At 41.2% G+C, this 20,815-nt stretch overlaps 1 protein-coding gene across 1 annotated transcript; it reads left to right on the top strand.

Annotated features, from left to right (window-relative positions):
* The first annotated feature begins 1,596 nt into the window (after positions 1 to 1,596).
* Positions 1,597 to 16,474, top strand: BAX (BCL2 associated X, apoptosis regulator). The gene is made up of 6 exons (XM_075191311.1): positions 1,597 to 1,765; positions 7,786 to 7,834; positions 8,386 to 8,544; positions 9,600 to 9,735; positions 11,097 to 11,201; positions 12,323 to 16,474. The coding sequence occupies exons 1-6, from the start codon at positions 1,669 to 1,671 to the stop codon at positions 12,422 to 12,424; spliced, it is 648 nt and encodes a 215-aa protein (XP_075047412.1). The 5' UTR covers positions 1,597 to 1,668; the 3' UTR covers positions 12,425 to 16,474.
* Positions 16,475 to 20,815: the final 4,341 nt, after the last annotated feature.

Below are 20,815 nucleotides of genomic sequence, written 5' to 3'. Positions count from 1 at the left end.
TGCAGTGAAGACTAGTTCTATTGTGAATTTCCAATATAGACCCCAGGTCTCTGATGACCGCAGACCCCAGGGCTCTGGTGACCGCAGAACGCAGACCCCAGGTCTCTGGTGACCGCAGAACGCAGACCCCAGGGCTCTGGTGACCACAGAACGCAGACCCCAGGGCTCTGGTGACCACAGAACGCAGACCCCAGGGCTCTGGTGACCACAGAACGCAGACCCCAGGGCTCTGGTGACCACAGAACGCAGACCCCAGGGCTCTGGTGACCACAGAACGCAGACCCCAGGGCTCTGGTGACCACAGAACACAGACCCAGGGCTCTGGTGACCACATAATGCAGACCCCACATCTCTGGTGCAATACAGTGCAGACCCCAGATCTTCAACCAGACGGGACCCGGGTGATTAAAGTCATGAATACAGTATTGTCTCAATGTTTACTTGACTGTTCCCCATGAACTTTCCCAAGGTCCCCTAAACTATACACATGACAGTTCAAATAATCATGGGGAATGATCTGACAAGCTCTGAGTCTTAAATCAACATAGATTTTGCTCCCCTAAGGGGATAAATAGGTGAATCTGGATATGTATGCAATAGTAATCTAAACGTATCCCAAAGCCTGTCACACAGCATGAGTATTTCATGCTTTTGGTTTACATAAGCTGGGTACACACTACACTGTTTTCGTCCAATAATCGGATCAAACAGCCGACATACGACCGCTCGTTCAAAAGTCGGGTCAGTGTGTGCAGTGACACGATGGTCGAAAGTCTGCCCAAATGGACGATTGTCGCCTCATTTGGTTGGTCGTACTGTTTAATATTTTCATTCCAATCTCGTTTCCGCTGTGTAGTGTGTATAAACTTCCGACCGATCCACAACAGTGAGTACGAAATTACAGTCGTTGCTCACGACAACATGGCTGCAAAAAGTCGCTAAAGGGACGTCCGCTCTTCCCTTTATCGTCCTAAACAAGGCTAGTGTGTATGCAGTCCATGGACCGAGCGATCGGAACATCGATCGCATGTAAAATCGCTCGGCATAAAAAGTTGGTCGAAATTTCTGTAGTGTGTACCCAGCTATAGTTAGCAACATTTATCACATTACCCTACAGTTTGGGCAGGATTTCTTTAGATGGCCCAGGCTATCTTATCTGCTCTACAAGTGATTATTTCTCAACCCATCCACCCACGCACTGCCTCCTCCCATCTTAACCATTCCTATATTGGTGAACCTTAGCTGTGGAGCAACCAAGAACTATGCTGAAATTGTCCTGACAGTATCACTCGTGTCCCTGGAAACGTTAAAAAATGTTGCCAATATATCTGCAACAAAAAAAAACAAAACAAAAAAAACAAAACAAAACAAAAAGGACATTAAGTTTTTATAAAAGCCTAAAAAAAAAAATATTTACAAGGCTTGCCAACTGCCCAGCCCTGAGGTGTTTATCTCATTTACAATCAACTTCCTGTTTCCTAACCTCTGTTTTGTTGACTTTCCAATGAGATAGTTAAGGCAGAAGACCTGGTCTGCCAGTAGTCAAAATGGCGCCGGTAAGAGGACGCCACGACGCCAGGAGGCTCCGTTAGCCGCACGGGAGGCGTGGCTTAGCTTAGACTCCTCTGCAGCGTCTTGGCGGCAGTAAACTCCTCTGGCGCAGCAGGAATGGCGGAACAGGGAGCCGGCGGGGACTCTCCCCGGCATGTTGGTGATGAAGACGATGCCCTGGAGAACAATGGACGCGGGGAAGCTAGTGGCTCAGGTGAGAGTCAGGATGGAGGTGTGTGGGTCCCTGGAGGGGGACTATATGGAGGCCTCCCATTACCTCTCCCCAGATGACCTTATAGGAGGCTATGTGTGGCCCCTCAGCTGCTGCTGGGGGGACTACAAGTCCAGGCATGAGCTTGCTTACACTTTGGATGGTCATAGGCTACCTAGTGCTGCTCATGACTTCATCCTCTCATTGTGATTGAAGGAATTTGTTGTCACATCAGACCAGTGAGATTCCCATAGGACACACAATGTATAGAGAACACTTATCTCAGTGGCTGCATTGTAGTAAGAGAATTTCTACAACATTACGCCAGAAACCTTTCTGCTGACCCAGAAAGTGTGTAGAACGCGTTCATTGTTGTATTCAATCTCCTGTGCATGTAGGTTTGTACAATTTAAGGATTTCTTACAGACCCCCCATTACTGCATATTGCGAGGGGGTGGATATTGTGCCCTGTACATTTCAAACTAAAGCTGGGTACACACTACACGGTTTTCGTCCAATAATCGGCTCAATCAGCCGACATACGACTGCTTGTTCAAAAGTCGGGTCAGTGTGTGCAGTGACACGATGGTCGAAAGTCTGCCCAAATGGACGATTGTCGCCTCATTTGGTTGGTCGTACCGTTTAATATTTTCGTTCCAATCTCGTTTCCGCTGTGTAGTGTGTAAAAACTTCCGACCGCTCCACAACAGTGAGTACGAAATTGCAGTCATTGCTCACGACGACATGGCTGTAAAAAGTCGCTAAAGGGACGTCCGCTCTTCCCTTTATCGTCCTAAACAAGGCTAGTGTGTATGCAGTCCATGGACCGAGCGATCGGAACATCGATCGCATGTAAAATCGATCGGCATAAAAAAATAAAAGTTGGTGGAAAATTCTGTAGTGTGTACCCAGTTTAAGTGTGATTTAGTAATTAGCAACCACCCAGGAAGCGGTATGTAAAACTATTTGCACATAAAACTATTTGCACAGGTCACGGTCTTACTAGACAGTGATGGTTGTATTTCTGATCAGCAGGTTGTTAGTTGACACGATACAACTGTTAGCCCTATTATAACACAAAAATGTTAACTGCTGCTACCAAAGTGTGAAAACTGATTATTCAAAAGAACTAAAAATCAGAATGTCTTTCACTGTTATACAAATAAATTGTCATGTAATGGGCTTATGTATGAGTCTTATTCTATTGTGTGCTTAGTAATGTTGCATATTTAATTTTCTAGAGCTATTTGTTTTAAATTTCTTATGAATTTGGTAATGTCTCTGTACACTGTTATACAGTCACTATCGTTGTAAAGTTGCATGTAGTGTTGTACAGTAATATGGTACACTGCTTTTGTTAAAATAACAATTAAAGAGAATCAAGAGAAGTTTAATTGCATATATGAAAACCCAGGCTTGTGTACAGTTTCGTTTTAACAGTTCCTATTGTGACACAGAACACATCAAATGGTTTTATAATATTTCTTTGTTAGTGGTTGTTTTGCATGAACTACTTCACAGATGATTCTTCCTTTTGTTTATGTGGACTGAAACTTTGAAATGGGTAAAGTTCTTTCGTTGGTTGTTTTGGTGATAAACCACCACATTCAAGATGTATTTATTTATTTTTTCTCCTAAACATGATAGTCGCCTTGTGTTTTGTTTGTGTTTGTAAACGGACACTTCCTTGAACGGAATGGACATCTTTTCTTTATCTTCTGTTGTTGAACTTGACGTTGATACAGGTTTCTGGGTAGAGATATATGTGCATTTTGTTCACGTGGTGCTCTCGCCTTCACATAATGCAGCTACCAAAATATCACATGTCTTATCTTTTTCACTTGCAACCCAATTAAGCTTTTTGATCCCTGTCCTCACACACATTCTCCAGAAATTCTGTTAGACCATCCAATGAATTGTGAGTCACAGCGGGTGTGTCACTATAGGGCAGTGCTTAAATGGAATTTGAAAATGATGGCATCCGCTTAAACCCAGAAGTGTTTTTAAAACTTTTAATGATGTCATTCTGCCACTATTTTTTTGTCTTGTACGCTCCAAAGCTCTTATTGTTATGTAACTGAATGTCCATGTAAACCTAATTGGCTTCAGTGACTGTAGAGAACACTTGATAAGCATTTTCATATTTGACGTGTTTCCGTTGCACTTGGTTGAAATCACTAAGGAAGTTTGTTTCAAGCCTGTGTTTTATGCTTCTCAAATGTGGAGCTTAGAATGCCTAACCACAGAATGTAGTTTATTACAAAGCTGATGTCCCTTGGGTTAACCCAAGACTTCTGCTTCTCCTGTGTATTTCTGATTTTATTTTTGTAACCTGAGCTTAGTACCGGTAGAAGGATAAACACTGGACAGCAGTGAGCAAAGTTGGTTCCAGGTAGAGTAGATGTCTGTGGTCTTGGAAACGAGGCCTATAGGTCAACATACAGAGATGGGAAGGTGACTCATACCAGGAAACTAAGGCAAGCAAGCACCATCTGCCTTGTTTTGTACAGTATATGAGAACACTACTGAGAATTGGTGTTTGTGTCCTTGGTTTTCTTGTTAAGTCATAGTGCAGGAGGGGAAGTCAAGTCAACACTTTCGTTTTCTTTCATTTTGAAAATGAATTGCAAATGTTTAAATTTAATTTAGGCCCATAAACCTGAAAGGTTCAGAAAGTAGACTCCCTCTCTCTCCAGTAAGTTATAAATAACCACATCGGCACTGTGGATTAGAGTATTGCGTAACATGCTAAAACTGTAGTAATTGTGTGTAATAAAGGTACTGTTATAGCTATTAAATAAAAACACTATTACCGGCAAGTTATTAATTATTCTCTATTGCACCACCGTCATGGATTATTTAAGGATATACTATGTACTGCATGACCTTTAGTTTAAAAGCCATTTCCTGGTTAGACAAGATGCCCGTTTTATGTTTGGGGAAAGGGTGTGGAAACTAGACAAAGTTGCTACTTGGTCCTCTGAGAATGAAGCTCTTTCCTTCCAAAAAGTTGTTACAGCTGTGATGGAATGTGTCCCTGTTCTATTTAATGCTGCACCGCTCCAGAAAATGGCCTATTTGTTCCATCTGGCTATTGTAGCCCTCCTTGGGTTTAGCCTTTGTTTTGCCCTGTCACTGAATGAAAAGCTAGCCTTACTTTCTCCAGGATCTTGTATGCATATTATCACATCCAAGCAATTAGTCATATTTTTTTTACACTGCTTTTGGATTGGAATGAAATTAATACCACACTATTTCTGAGATTTGTGGAAATCTAAGACTGCTTTAGAGAGAAAGGAATGGTTCGTCCTCAGTATAATTCTGTCATCAAAGACAGTTGTATTCAGATGTTTGGAGGGTCACCTATTTGCTTTGATAAGTTTTATTTATTTCGCGATCTAACGTCATAAACACGGTCCAGTTACGTAAAAATATACCCTCACTAGATTCAGTGATCTCCTTGTTAAATTTTAAATGATATTTTGTTAAAACATAGAAACAAACATTGAATTTGATGGATAAGAACGACTTGGTCAATCTAGTCTGCCCATTTTTTTTAACCTGTGGTAACCTCAAACCCCATTTGATCCTTTGTTATTTTGTAAGGATGTCCTTATGTCTATCCCATGCATGTTTAAATTGCTTTACTGTATTGGCCTCTTCCAACTACGTAACATTGCCCATATCCGACCCTTCCTATCTCAAGATGCCAATAAAGCCATCATCCATGCACTCATCATTTCTCAACTTGATTATTGTAACTTTCTCACCCGTCTTTCCCGCTCTCCCCTTCGTTCTATATTTAACACAGCCGTACGACTCCTCTTTCTTTCACGCCGCTCTTCTTCTGCCTCCCCTCTCTGCCTGGCCTTACACTGGCTCCCCTTTCCCATCAGAATTTTTTTTCGACCTCCTCACCATCACTTACAAGGCCCCCTCCCACACAACCGTCCCTTATCTCTCCAACCTATTCTCCATCCACTCCCGCTCCCTGCGCTCGACCACTGACCGTCGCCTCTCCTCCACCTTGGTCACCTCATTCCATTCCTGAATCCAAGATTTTTTTACCAGCTTGCCCTCTCCACTGGAATGACCTCCCACACTTCATCTGACTGTCCCGTAACTTGTGCTCTTTCAAATGGACACTTAAACCTCACCTCCGCGAAGCCTACCAGCCATCCACCTAATCCTCTCTCCATGCTCATTCTCTTCCCTGCCTTTACTCGCTCCTTCTGTGTTTGATCCCCTCTTCTGACTCCCTCTGTATCTGCTGTCTGTTGCCCTCCCTTTAGGATGTAAGCTCTTACGAGCAGGGCCTTCCTCCCTCCTGTCTACACCATTTCTTCTGCTCCACCTATCTGTAAATGCTATGACTGGAGCTTCTGGAATCTTTTTTTTCTGTACTGTTTTACCCTGTATGGTCAACTGTTTGTACTATGTACGACTCTGCGGAAACCTTGTGGCGCCTTACAAATAAATGATAATACCACCTCTGATGGGAGGCTATTCCACTTATCCTCTACCCTTTCTGTGAAGTAGTTTTCCTCAAATTTCCTCTGAACCTACTTCCCTCCAGTGCATGTTCTCGTGTCCTAATATTTCTCTTCCTTTGAAGAATGTTTCCTCCTTGTACCTTGTTAAAACCCCTTGATTTAAGTTTCTATCATGTTCCTCCTTTTCTCTTCTCTGCTCCAAAATAGTCTTCCTTGGTGTGATATTAAGTGGCCAGCTCATGCATACAGCTGGGTCCTCAGTGGCACACTGTTTGCGGTCTATTTCAATCATGTGGATGTTTGTGAGGGTCCAAAGCAACAAATAAAAGAAAATGTGTATGTCAAGCACAAGCATTTTAAGTGAAGCTTCTTCACGTTTTGGGGAGGGCGCAGGAGTGTGGGTGTGCAAGTCTGGGAAGGGTGCAGGTTATAAGCTCACCTTTCTGCATGAAAGTGACAGCCTAACCACAAGGTTCAGATGGATATAGTTGTGTGCATTACCATCAATTACAATAATGAGCACTTCACTGTTTGTTTGTTTTTTGCTTATCCTCTGAGGCTCAGTTAAAACTGCAATCTAATGAAAAAGGTTTTGTTTGTTTATTTTAACATAAATCGCTCTTCATTGACCCTAAGGAATTAATGGCCTTAATTTTTTTTTTATGAAGCTACTATTAAAGATTTTGCTAAGTATCATGGGACTACCTGGCAGCCACAGTTGCATAACATGATGTAGTGAGCAGAGGCACTTTGGAATGCATGCTTATTATTCCAGCACAATCTCCCCTCCCTTCCTCCTGCCAGCATGTACTTAGCGGGAGGGCTCTGTCTCAGAGATCAGGTGACCCTGAGAATGAACTTGACTGCTGAATTGCAAATCTGATTCACGTCCAACTGGTTGGAAACTTGCTTTTTAAATAAAAAAAAATAAAAAAATGTGGGATTGCTGCTTTAAACTGAGTGCATCTTAAGTACATGAATGTCACCTATCTCCACCGAAAGTGTCTGTTGCCTTCATTGTCCATGGGGGGCTTGCTAGTTTCTGCCGGTGTTCAGTTGAGCTCAGTCACCAGTTTGTAAAGACCCCATGTATCAATTGAGTTTCTGCATTTAAGTTTAGGTATGTCATAAGATTAATAGTTATTTCCCAAGTAATTTATTATTTTGGGCAGTAACATTTACAAGGTTTAAGCATTTTAAGATCTTTTTTTTTTTTTTAAAAAAAAATCAAAAAAAAATCTCCTTTTAAAGTCTATTTAAAGACCCACAAGGTCAGGTAAAAAAAACATGTATCTCTGTACTTGAACTTGCCTACGAATGTTAATGACCACAATAGGAATCAGAATTGTAAAAACATCAGTCAGTTAGTGAAGGAGAGTTCAGTCGGCACAGATGGCCTAGTGCCTTCTAATAGTATATTGTGATATTTTGTAAGACATATGCATTATAATTTGCCCTCTCTGGGTTGCAATAGCTGCTAATTATATACATATTTGTTTAGTTACATCTCTAACATTGTCTTATTTGCAGCTGCGACGCCGGAACAGATCCTGCAGACAGGCGACCTGCTGCTGCGTGGGTAAGTAGTTTAATGAATTCTCTTGCTGCAGTCACAATAGGAGCTTCTGCTTTTTGTTATTTTTATCATGTGGCCATATCATCATCAGCAGCTATTTATATAGTGCTACTTATTCCGCAGCGCTGTACAGAGAACTCACTCACATCAGTCTCTGCCCCATAGGAGCTTACAATCTAAATTCCCTAACCTACACACACACACACACACACACACACACACACACACACGTAAATTTTGATAGCAACCAATTAACCTACTAGTATGTTTTTGGAATGTGGAAGGAAACCGGAGCACCCGGAGGAAACCCACACAAGCACGGGGAGAATATACAAACTCCACACAGATAAGGCCATGGTCAGGAATCAAACTCATGACCCCAGTGCTGTGAGGCAGAAGTGCTAACCACTAAGCCACCGTGCTGCCCACTATTTTGAAACATGGTCTATTTCCTGCTAGTATATTACTTGCTTTAACTCCATATTGACTCCCTTTTGATGCACGTTGTCCTATCTGTGTAAGGGAGAGTCTTCTAATCCTCTCTTACACATCAGGTTTATCATGGATCGGATGCACCGCAATCCAGCAGCAGCTAATGCAGACGTTCCAGAGCTGGTCGCAGCTGAGCTGCAGGAGAACCCTTCTACTAAGAAGTTGAGCGAATGCCTTCGAAGGATAGGAGACGAGTTGGACGGGAACATGGAGCTGCAGAGGTATGGTCTAAAAATATTACCTTGTTTAAAGCAGTTGTTAGTGGTGTCACAGCGAGGGGTTTGCAGATTTGTGGTTGAGTTGAATTAACCATCAGTTAAAGCACATACTTATTCATTAAGAGCTGCTGCCCATTTAGCTGCATGGGTGTCGTCTTTCTAAATTCTCTTGCATGCTTTGTCTGGAGATTTAAGGGTTGATGAGGTGCCAGTGGCCCCAGCTTTTGCGGCCTCTGCGGTTTTTCAAGTTGGGTGAAGGGGAGATTGTTTCAAAAGGAAATCAATGGATAGGCATCTCAGAATGATTTTGGTGGTCAAGAAATTATCCCATAAATCCGCACGGTCGTTCCTACGCTGTCTTCTTTGTACACAGCCTGTCAATGACAAGCTAAGGGGACTGCTGGAATCAATTCACTTCCAGACCTTTCAATGTCATGATGATGACCTGCTTGAGTCTAACTTGCTACTAATACTATAAGATTCAGAGTTTAATAGCAGCTTACATATATAAAACTTAGTCCCATAACACTGAACCTAATAGTGTGTAGGAGAGATCCATTAGACCCTCCCCTCACTATAGGGTCTTTCCAGAGCGTTAAAAATTTTGTTTTTCTTTGTGTAACAAAACAAATATTTAAACAAAAACACAAAAAAAAAAGCATAAAAAGATATCTTCCCTGAAGCACTTTACATCGTACCTAGACCATATAACACTTTGGGGCAGATTCAGTTCCGTGGCGTGCATTATTACCGTTCGTATAGTAACTTCAACGCTGATTTTTGCTCTAAAGAACAACATGGGGAATTGAGTCTGCCCCTTTGTGTGGCACTTGTGCATTTTTCGTAGTGTAATGAACTCTTGCAAAAACTGTCAATATCCTACAAAAAGAAATGGACCCCCTATCTGTCTCTGACAGTGTCCTCCCACTCTCGCCCCCTCCACAGCCAGGAGGGGAAATAAGTGGGAATGCTGCGGTAATTGAAACCACTGGGCAGCTATTAAGCATGGGTTGACTTGTTTGAAAGCATTCATTATACTTCTGCTTTTTCTCTGCTAGGATGATTGAGCAGGTGCAGAGCAACCCTCCCAAAGAGGTCTTCTTCCGTGTGGCTACTGAAATGTTTGCTGATGGCAACTTTAACTGGGGGCGAGTGGTAGCTCTGTTTTACTTTGCCTGCAAGCTGGTCCTTAAGGTGAGTAAAAAAATCTTTTGAAGAAATCTTGTTCTGCATGGAATGCATTTATAAGCACTCTGTGAACTGTAGGAGTGCCTTGACGTAGCAAGGTTTCAATCCTACAAATGGCTAAAAACGCTGCAAGTGATTTTTTTATTTAGCATTAGACATTTGCTAATCCGTGTGGTGGGTTAAAGAGTGGTTTAGTCTGTAGCCAGTACTTAAGGAGTGGGATCAAGTCTAAAGCTGGGTACACACTACAGAATTTTCCACCAACTTTTTATGCCGAGCGATTTTACCTGCGATCGATGGTCCGATCGCTCGGTCCATGGACTGCATACACACTAGCCTTGTTTAGGACGATAAAGGGAAGAGCGGACGTCCCTTTAGCGACTTTTTACAGCCATGTTGTCGTGAGCAATGACTGTAATTTCGTACTCACTGTTGTGGATCGGTCGGAAGTTTATACACACTACACAGCGGAAACGAGATTGGAACGAAAATATTAAACAGGCATTTGGGCAGACTTTCGACCATCGTGTCACTGACCCGACTTTTGAACGAGCGGTCGTATGTCGGCTGATTGAGCCGATTATTGGACGAAAACCGTGTAGTGTGTACCCAGCTTTAGATTTTGCACCCGAAAAACATTGTGTATAATCAATCACCTGCAGGAGAAATAATCTTAAGTGTTTACATATGACATTATTCTTAGTTGGGCAAGCTTGAGTCCCCCTGGCTGTAACATCTGACCATTTGTTTTCCAGCAGGGAACCCTCTGAGACTCCTGATTTGGTTATAGCATACTGCTTGTTCTATGATAAACACCTTTTTGAATCTAATGTTGGGTATACAAATATGACCTACAATTGCATGAAACAGATTACAGAGCCATCATTACGTTCAAAGAGATTTCATAAGGTAGTGGAATAACATTTGTAGCTGGTGGTGGAGAAACTATGTTTGGGAGAAGCGTTATCAGAGTAGACCGTCTACATTGTGTGTGTAAATAAAGGTAATTATTTTATTTTGTAGTCTTCCATTCTCCATAATTAGATATTAAATTACTTAATTCTAAAATGTGTCTTTAAGGTTATAAATCTGTCCAATGTTTACCATCCTTTTAACCATAACTCATTAACGAACAGTCAGAAAGACTTTACCACTTCTGCCCAATGGACTGTTTATAACTTGTCGACCTGGGACTTCCAGATCTCTGCTTTACACGTTTAGAGTAGTTTGTCAACATTCGCATTAATTTACATTGTTGTCAGTCTTGGTATCCTCTTTGAAGGTATTTTATTTTGCCGAATGTTTTAGATTGGTGCAATAACTAGTTCCATGTTGTGAGCGAGCAAGTAATTGTCTATATCCTGCAGGCACTGTGTACACGCGTCCCACAAATGATTCGCGCAATCATTGACTGGACCATGGAATACCTCAGAAAATACGTTGTCCAGTGGATAAGAGATCAAGGAGGCTGGGTGAGTTAGGTTACACTTCAGGTTGTGTGTATGTAACTGCAACAAGCCTGTATGAACTTTGTGGTGTGAAATGCACCTTTTATGTGAAACAATCTGCCTGCGCCAGTTTGACAGGAGTCTTGCAACTCAAATAAGCTATTCGAGGACCCTGCTCTTTCCATTATCTACCATTGACTTACTGTCTGCTCTAATGCCCCTGTAACGTGTAGCCCTGGGGAGCGGTGGGCAGGTGACTGCCGCCTACGGGGACCGGTGGGCAGGTGACTGCCGCCTACGGGGACCGGTGGGCAGGTGACTGCCGCCTACGGGGACCGGTGGGCAGGTGACTGCCGCCTACGGGGACCGGTGGGCAGGTGACTGCCGCCTACGGGGACCGGTGGGCAGGTGACTAGAAATTGACTGATTACTTCATACCAACAAATTACATGGTATGTTCAAGTTTGGGTCAGTAATAGTTGTGTATGATTTGATACCTAGTAAACCCTAACCATCCATTATTAAAATAATGTACTGCTTATGCTGTCGTTTCTGTGACTGCATCCTCGGCCTGTGTTGCCTTTTCAAACATTTTATAATCAAACAGCAGCTATGTATAGATACAGCTGGGGTCAAATTGCGTTGCAGATTAAGTGAGATATCAAGCCCCTACTGGCATAGGTATTATGTTTTCTTTGCCATGACGGATGCCATCCTGGCTAGTCTTCTGAAACCATTCTGATACGTTAATCTATAGCAGCTGTTATGGCCAGTTAGGGAAGGTAAATGGGTGAATAAAGCTCTAAACCAGGCCTGTCCAACCTGCGGCCCTCCAGGTGTTGTGAAACTACAAGCCCCAGCATGCTTTGACAACCAGTTGATGATAGGAAGGGCATGCTGGCACTTGTAGTTTCACAACCCCATTGAGGGCCGCAGGTTGGACAGGCCTGCTCTAAAAGGCCATTATCTGATGTCTCATTCATTGTCTATCATTTTTCTTTTTCTTACTGCGCCACCTTCATTCACCCCATTGGACTGAATATATATTATTCTGTAGTTTGACATAAGGTGATAAAATACATCCTCTAATACTGTATCTTGTACTTACACTTAATTTTTAATTCTGATCTCTTTTCATCCAATAGGAGGGCCTTCTATCTTATTTTGGCACACCTACCTGGCAAACGATCGGGGTCTTCCTAGCTGGTGTGCTCACTGCCACCGTTGCCATCTGGAGATATTCTTAAAACTTTTGTTGAAGTCCTGAGCGCAGCTTTCATAAGCCCTTCTATTTCTGGAAGCACAAACTTAATTCCAATTCACTCCAGCACTGACGGCACAGCTAACCGTTGCTTCCTTCAGGGACTCCGTGAGAAAAGCTCTGCGCCACATGGCTACGGGCTACAACTAGCCTTTCATTTGGGGATCATTTGTTTTATTTTTCTCCTTGGTTTTTTTTTTTTTTTATATATATTATAACTTGTGCCTTTTTAATATATACAATGTTTTTGGGTATTTTTTAAGAGCCTCTTTTGATTTAATACTTGAAGTTGTGCCCTTACATTTTTAAAAGAGGATGAGAAAGAAAAAGGATATTTTATGAGAACTGTCAATGGGTGAGGACAAAGGTTACAAGAATGGGCACCTATTCCCGTGTTCTGAAGTGAATCCAGGGATTTTGAAAGAGTATTGATATTAGTTTTTGCTACACGCAAAGATATTAGCATTGTGAAGTTTGCACCTTGAAAAAAAAACAAAAACAAAGTTCCGTTATTTAAATAAAGGGAAAATGGTTTAGTCTCCTATTCTGTAAGAAAAAAAAGCAGCATTGCATGTTGTGCAGATTTGTTTTGTCAATCTCCGAAAGTGCATTGTTCCTTTATAAAACGGTGTAACGTTTTATGATTGTATACTGTACCCTGCTAGGCTGCAGCTTTCTTCTCTGTAACATGTAATGCTGCTTTGAGAGAGCTGTCTCCCGCTGTGTAACTGGCCAGTGTCTAAAATATTGGTACCAGCTTGGAACAAGTGAAAAAAAGTGTCTCTTCCCATTTATGTACTGACAACCATGCGTTGCCTTTTTGTAAGCTTTTGCGGCCGAAAACAAAAGCAATGTGTTCTGTGTACCTCAGCCTGTTTTTATGACGGAATTGTAAGACCTGGTCACATTTTCATAAGAGGGGATTGTAATCACCGGTCGTATGGTGAAAAAGAAAGTTCCTAAATATTTTTTATGTTCCAAGAAGAAAATACTTTTTATTTCTTTCACTTAAAACCATTGTAGAACATTTTTGTTAAAGATTTCTATATGTTTAACAGATCATAGGATTTATTTGAAATGACTGATTACACAACTTTCTTTGGATATTGCTAATAATGTAGCAATTTTCTCCATCTCCACTTAGAAGAATGTCTGCCTGGGAGAAGTTTTTTTAGGTTTGTAAAACACACGTTTTGTTTGGGATTGCAGTATTTAACAAACGGATGATCCGCTATTGTTAAGACTCATGTAACAAAAAGTATAGTAACAATAGCTATTTAACTCTTCATTTGTATCCTTACTCCAGCGTCTAAAACCAGACTTGTTTCTGGATGAATTTGTGTAGCACCCACAAAGATGATTAATTTCTTATCTGAGCCAGTGAGTACCGGATGTTTTTCTGAATATTGAAAGAAGTATTGTCGGTGTCAGCTGGTGTCGCTGTAGCTGAGAGCAGGCACAAAGGATTCATACACAAGAGAAAAAAATTGGGATTATATGTAATGAATTTTCAACCCCCAATTTCAAAACCAGGCCCATGTACAGTTGTCCCTATCATTCGACGTGCAAAAAAACAGGATCAGTGGTTGTATGACTAATTTGATTTTAGTTTGGAGTTTGTTTTGTTTTTTTAATCAATGGTGGTATTTCCTCTTTATGTTGAATCTGGATATAAATGGCAGTTATTATTGTTCAATATATCTGGAGTTAAGTGGTTTGTACCACCAAATTGTTAACACTGAACTGTATTGTGGGTTGGTATTATCCCTTTAGATTACTTTGACGTATTGATTTGTACACCTCCTTTGTGCAACTTTTACTATGCAGAATGGCATTGAGGTGTGATTTACTGTATGACTGGGAACACTTAAGGCGGCGTTTTGAAATTCAATGAGACCACAGAATTAGGCAAATATTTCACAAAACAGTTATTAAAAGTTGTCTGGTCTCCAGATACGACATATTGCATCTCTGCAGCTTGGATCCGGTTACTTCCACATAGCTGTTCTCTGACGCTAATCCCTAAAATGGAATGCCCCAATGATTCCACACACAGAAGCGCTGATGTATTGATTCAGACCTTAAGGATTGGATATTTCGTAAGATTTTGTACCTTTTAAGAGGCAGTTTAGCTGGGCACACACCTATGCAGTTATAGTGCAGATCACACGATTCACAACAGTTTGGTCAGATATTGCAAGAGTGTGTACACTGTCACCATCATGTCTTATCGTACCAAAGCACATCGCATCTGTTGATTTGGCTTTATAGGATTCCTAAAAATCCCAATCAACAATGGGACCATGTCTTTTCAGCAAATGATTACGAGAGATGAAGATCACAGATCTGAAGGTAAATTGACATGAGATATTGCATCTGAAGTATGATTGCATAGGTGTGTACACTGCTTAACCATAATAAACCGTTAGAAGTACAAAAGGAAAATACTTTGTCACGTATTTGTGCTCACAAGAACCGCAGCCTTTAATAAGAGCTAGCAACAAGGGGGGTTTTGGTCTGTCAGCACACCCATCCCACCGATAGACTGCTCCGCATTCCATAGAACCGCGGTGATTGTTTTCAGTTCCTTAAATTCAGTGATTCATTGCAGCTGCGCTTCTGGGGTGTGTTACAGAAGGAAGTCTGAGTAAGTAAAAGTGGGCAGAAGGTTGTGTACAAGTCAATGAAGTAATTTGACGGTCTAAACCTTTAGCTTTTGATGTAATAAGATAAAAAAAAAAAAAAATTATTCATCCGGAAGCTGCTGTTAAATGTTTGGCTCTTTTTCATGGCTAAATTCGCCTGTTGGTTCTATTGAGACTTTAAAGAGCTCAGCATCTTATTTAAAAACAATCTTCAAGTGCAGGCATTATGTAGAATACGCAGCGGTCGCCTTATCTCAGCCGAACCTGGCTGTGTTCTTTCAGGAACCTAGCAGAAGACCCACCTATGGGCTTATGAGCAGTATAACAAATGTGCTGATGAATAAATTATGTTTGTGGGAGCAGCTTTGTGCTATTTTCAATTCAATGGAATCTCCTGCCGGTTAATTGAGGCTGGACACATCTAATTAATATGCTTCCATATTAACTCACACACGTAGCTAATCTGAATGAACTGGCACACAATTATCTGGTTTTAAAGCCACTTGAGTAGATTTTGTAACAAGTTGGACATAATTGGGAAAATTGGCTACATTGTTACAAATACTTTGTCCCAGCTGTGAATTTTTATTTTGCTTTTTCATCTTTTCATTTTGTTTTATATTTTTTCCGTTAGGTAATACATTTTTTTTTTTTTTTCATTTTTAATTTATTTTACTTTCATGTACTTTTTGTTGAATACAAGGTGTAGATGGATGTTTCAGTGCAATGATGAACTTTACTGGACAAATACTTGATACCACTATAACCTCAGCCATATGCTGTGCAGCCATTTCTTCTGTTCCGTGGGCTGTTGAGTTCTTTGTCAATATTACTCTAGCGGCTTTATGTGGACTAACATAACAGTACTTTTCTAAACAGTTATCTTGAATTTTAGGAATAGACAATCATTTGTATAGCTCGCATTCATTTTTCATTTTTTTTCCTGCATATGATTGGTCTGCCATATTTTGCCTTTTTACACTTCCTAAGTAGTTAATTTGGTGAAAAGTTACTTTTTTTGGATAACAGGGCAATAACACTTCATTTGCTAAAAGCGAAAATCTATCCCTTTTGGTATCACATCACCATAAGTGAGAGAATATTAATGATCTGCTTCATGTTGGTGACTTTTAGGAGCTACTATTACATCCTGTTTCAGTTCGATACTTCCTGTTACCTCTGTTTCTCTCGTCAGAGAGATTCTCTTCTAGAACTGGTGCTTCCGAAACTCAATCATTGCATTGTGGAAAGGGGGTTCTATGCAAACCATTTTTACTAAATCGTATTACAAAAACTTTACAGGAAGAAGTGACTAACGTTTTTATTGCCTTTTTTAATTGTGGTTCTCATGTATTTCCAGTGCAATTGAAATAAATTCTTGTATATCATGTGTATTTGGTTTTTTGTTTGTCTTTTGCCTGCCTTCCCAGAGTATGTTGTGATATGTACTGGTTACCGCAGCAGAGCCTGTCATGGGGAAACTACAAGTCTGAATGACTCTGCTGTATAACAGGACAACACAGTGTCAGACTGGGACATGAAGGGCCCACCAGTGGACTGCAACGCTAGGGGCCCACCAGAGGGGGTGTGGCCAGCCATCAAAGAGGCGAGACCAGACACTAGAGGGGGAGTGGTCAGCCCACGAAGGACAGCTAGCACCATAGTGTAGTACAGTGGATTTCAAACTTTTTCAGTTCAAGGCACTCTTAGGGTCTCCAACATTTTTTTTCATGGCACCCTAAACCAAGATAATTACCAAGTAGTCCCCTGCCTTGCTTACCACTGGCCCTGGCCCAGGCACCCCTGTGAGATCTCCAAGGAACCCAGGGAGCCTAGGCGCACAGTTTGGGAAACACTGGTGTAGTGTATAAATAATAATCTTGATCTGCCCCTTAGATTGGGCAGAACAGTTACCAAAAATCAGGATTGTCCCACTAGACTTTGACTGTCCTACCTGTTCTTGTCACATTCACCACCTGTAGCTGCTGGTTTCTTTAGTTGCAGCTTGTCTGGATCCTGGAATGTTGGGGGCCCTACTTGGGGAAAAAGTGTACATTTAGAAAATTCCAACCAGCCTCAGCGTTAAATCAATAGGACCCATGATTAATACTTAGGCCTTCCTCCAGCCCCAACATTAAAGTAATAGTATTCCCATTTAATAAACCTATTTCCCTCCCTCTTGACAGCCCCAGCAGTAAATTAATAGCATTTACGTATAATATACCTATTTCCTGTCCGAGCCTGGGACCACACCTAGTACTTTGAAATAGAACAGTATTATACACCAGTGTATTTTTGTGACCATATAAAAACAATACAGGAGTAGTCGTTTTTACCCAATCGTCAAACTGCTGGATCTTCCACAGAAATAGTGTAGAGATTATGACCAAATGATCAGGTGACGCCACAAATCAGCCTAAAAATAGTCCCACAAGAGCCTATACAGCAACGTGGTAATGAAACCAAATTTACAAACTAAAAAAGGAAAACCCTCAAAAGAGTAACTTGTTTCTCTGAGCACCACAATTGCTGTAGGTAGATGCTGCAAGGATCTGAAAGTGGTTGAGCAGTTGACTGCCAGCAGCTTGTCTAGCAGACGTGAGATGCCACTGGGTGATACGTGGCTTTATCAGGACTCTGATGTCAGCGTGAAATAGAACTAAACAGACTAGTCGTCGAAGAGGACAGTCAATGGTATTGCAGCCAGTTGGCGGGGAACATATAGAAAACCATGCAGCATTGAGATGCTGAAAATGTGGAGACGTGCAACATAAGTTGTAAGTGTGAGGCTATGCATGCGCAGTAAAACAGGTAATGCTAATGTGGCCATAATTGAGAAAAAGGGACAATCCACAAAGTAACTGAAGGCTAACGATAATAGAAGAAAAAAGAGTAAGAATTCTTAACAAGTCTACTATGGTAAACAGATGCTCAATTCAAAGTCCCTCCCAAAACTACAGTTTACCCATATAGTCAATGAGGACATTAAAGAGAAGGGGTAAGTTGTCATTTTTTTGATGCCCTAGGGGTATATTTACCAAATGATGGTTCTAACATAAGATTTGGGTCGTCTTTTTTTTAAAAGGTGTCAAACCACTGATTCCTGGCAGTTTACGGAACCACCGCTTGGTAAATATACCCCCTTAGTCTCCAAATGTGTTCTTAGTAAGCTCACTATAGTGAGGGACAAGGATGTAAAAAATAAAACGTCTCAAGACTGCAGTCCATCTAGACGCTAAAACAGTGTACAGTGACTTAAATTGGCTGCTCATCATGTTGATAGATTGAGATTTAGTAACATCATATTGGGGTTAGAAGTGGGAACATGTATAGATTTTACCATCTATCATAATGACAAATTGAGCAAGACGGCATCACAAGCCGATCAGGGGACCATGTAGAATTGTTCCCTCTATCCGGGTGCTTCCCATCTCGGATTGCATTAAATGTCTTTTATTTACAATTAAAATATAATTTGCATATAATCCCCATTGTCCGGTGCTACAGAGCCTTGCAAATCAATAATTCAATAGAACTGAGCAAAATTGCTGCAAAACAGGCTCTCAGAGGTGTGAAGTTCCTGTGATATAATCTTTGTGTTCTGCTTTTGCTTTGCCATCCTGCACTAATGTTTGCACATTTGCATATTGTGGAATTTATAACCTATGAAAATAGCTCCTGCAGTTAATAAGTAAGTACAGTGCTTAAATGCCTGTAGTTTGTACTCCAATGGCAAATGACTCTAGGTGAAGAAATTCACTGTTGTCATGTGTTCTTTCACTCAAAAAATGTATTTGGTATGTAAAGACAATATACAAGGAAGCAATAAACATCAGTTCCAGTTTCTAGTTGAACACACTAATACAATAAAACTAGAGGTCATTAGCTTTTTTTTTTTCTTCTCCTCTTAGGCAAATATGGAGGAAAGAGTGGTGTGTTCCTGCTTTTTGCGCTGCTGTCCATTGGTTGGTGTTGGCCAGAGCACGCACGTATTGTAGTAATATTACGCTAAGATCAGCATTACCTGAAATACTCTGTGCAGCTATTTGCATTCTGGTGATATCATTAGCTACAGCAGGGGTGTCCAACCTTTTAGCTTCCCTGGGCCACATTGGAAGACGAGTTGGTTTGGGCCGCACATAAGATACACTAACAATAACGATAGCTGATCATCCAAAAAACCATAGAAACCATAGTTAACATATATATATCTATATCACTTTTTTTCAAATCCCCCTATACTTACCTTTCAATCGCCCTGTTCAAAAAAATCCTCTCTAGTTATTATACTATAATCACTTTTTGTATTGTTTCGATGCAATATCAATAAAGTGCATTTAAGCCAGGCATTGTATATCAGGGTGCCCTGACCAGGCCTGCGGTACCTGACTTATACATCACTGTGACCCCAAATTGTGACCTGTTTTGCTGATTACACCACTATGTTAGTTAAGGGATAACAACTTATAATGGGCCAAAGAGAATAATATATAATGCCCCATTAGTATTACAAGTAGAAGTATGTAGCAGGGAGATAAGGTCCATGATGCTCCAGGACCAGGTGACTTTTATTCACTGGTCAGCGTCCCTTGAAATAATAAAAAAAATCCCCCTTAACTTACCTTTTAATCGGCTTGTTCTCCTGTCCTCTTCTCTTCTTTTCTCCAATTCTGTGCTGCTGATTGTTCTCCTCGCGCGGGTGACTCCTCTGTGCTGCGCTCCGCAATGGATGTTGGGCGTGATGACATCACGCCCGTCATTCACTGCGAGCACCGCACGGAGGAGGAGACAAGGGAGGGAGCCGGAGTACCAGCTGACGTGACCGTGTGACCGCAAGGTAAGTATTTTCTTTTCTTTTTTTTGCAGGATTTTTTTTTTTCCATTAATAGTGCTGCCCCCTTGCCACAACCAAAACTCCTTCTGGGCCACATTTACAGGCGTGCTGGGCCGCGGGTTGGACAACCCTGAGCTACAGGTTTCTCTATCCCTACCCACTGCAAAACGGGGGTATTCATCTAAGCTGGAGATGAAAATGAATAACACAAATGTTTATCATTGTCTGTAAATACAGCTCATGTCAGCAGGTGGCAGAATAGGACAGAGTGTATAACTGGCTTCATCATCTGCTTTTTATATAGCACTACTAATTCCACAGCGCTGTACAGTGAAATCGCATCAGTTCCTGCTCTAATAGAGCTTACAGTCTAAATTCCCTAACACACACACACTGTCAATTTATAGTCAATTAACCTACTAGTATGTTTTGGGACTGTTGGGGGAAACCCAAGTAGAGCATACAAACTCCACCTCATCATCATCATTTATTTATATAGCGCCACTAATTCCGCAGCGCCATGTTTGGAAATCGAACTCATGACCCCAGTGCTGTGAAGAAGTGCTAACCATTAAGCCACCGTGCTGCCCAGTTCATGAGATCTATCACTAAATTAATAAATACATGTTCAAAATGTCAATCGGGTGCTTAGATTTCCCATAAGAAGTTCCTTCTCACCTATGTTCCTCCAACCCAAAACCATTTTTATTGCTCTGTGGTGTCCTGTCCACCACAATCACATAAACATCTTGATGATGATTACATTTGAGAATGGTGTATTTCAGAGGGTTGTAGTAAATTGCTTTCTTTGGCGTTTAAGGTTGTCAACATAAAAGTAACTTATGTTGCTGCTTTAGAATAGAGAAAAGGTGTTTTTAAGACTTTCTGGTGGTATAAT

The sequence above is a fragment of the Mixophyes fleayi genome, chromosome 11 (assembly GCF_038048845.1).
Source record: "Mixophyes fleayi isolate aMixFle1 chromosome 11, aMixFle1.hap1, whole genome shotgun sequence".
Classification (NCBI taxonomy): Eukaryota; Metazoa; Chordata; class Amphibia; order Anura; family Limnodynastidae; genus Mixophyes; species Mixophyes fleayi.
Note: the sequence above shows the minus strand (reverse complement) of the source record. Positions and strands in the feature narration are given on the sequence as shown.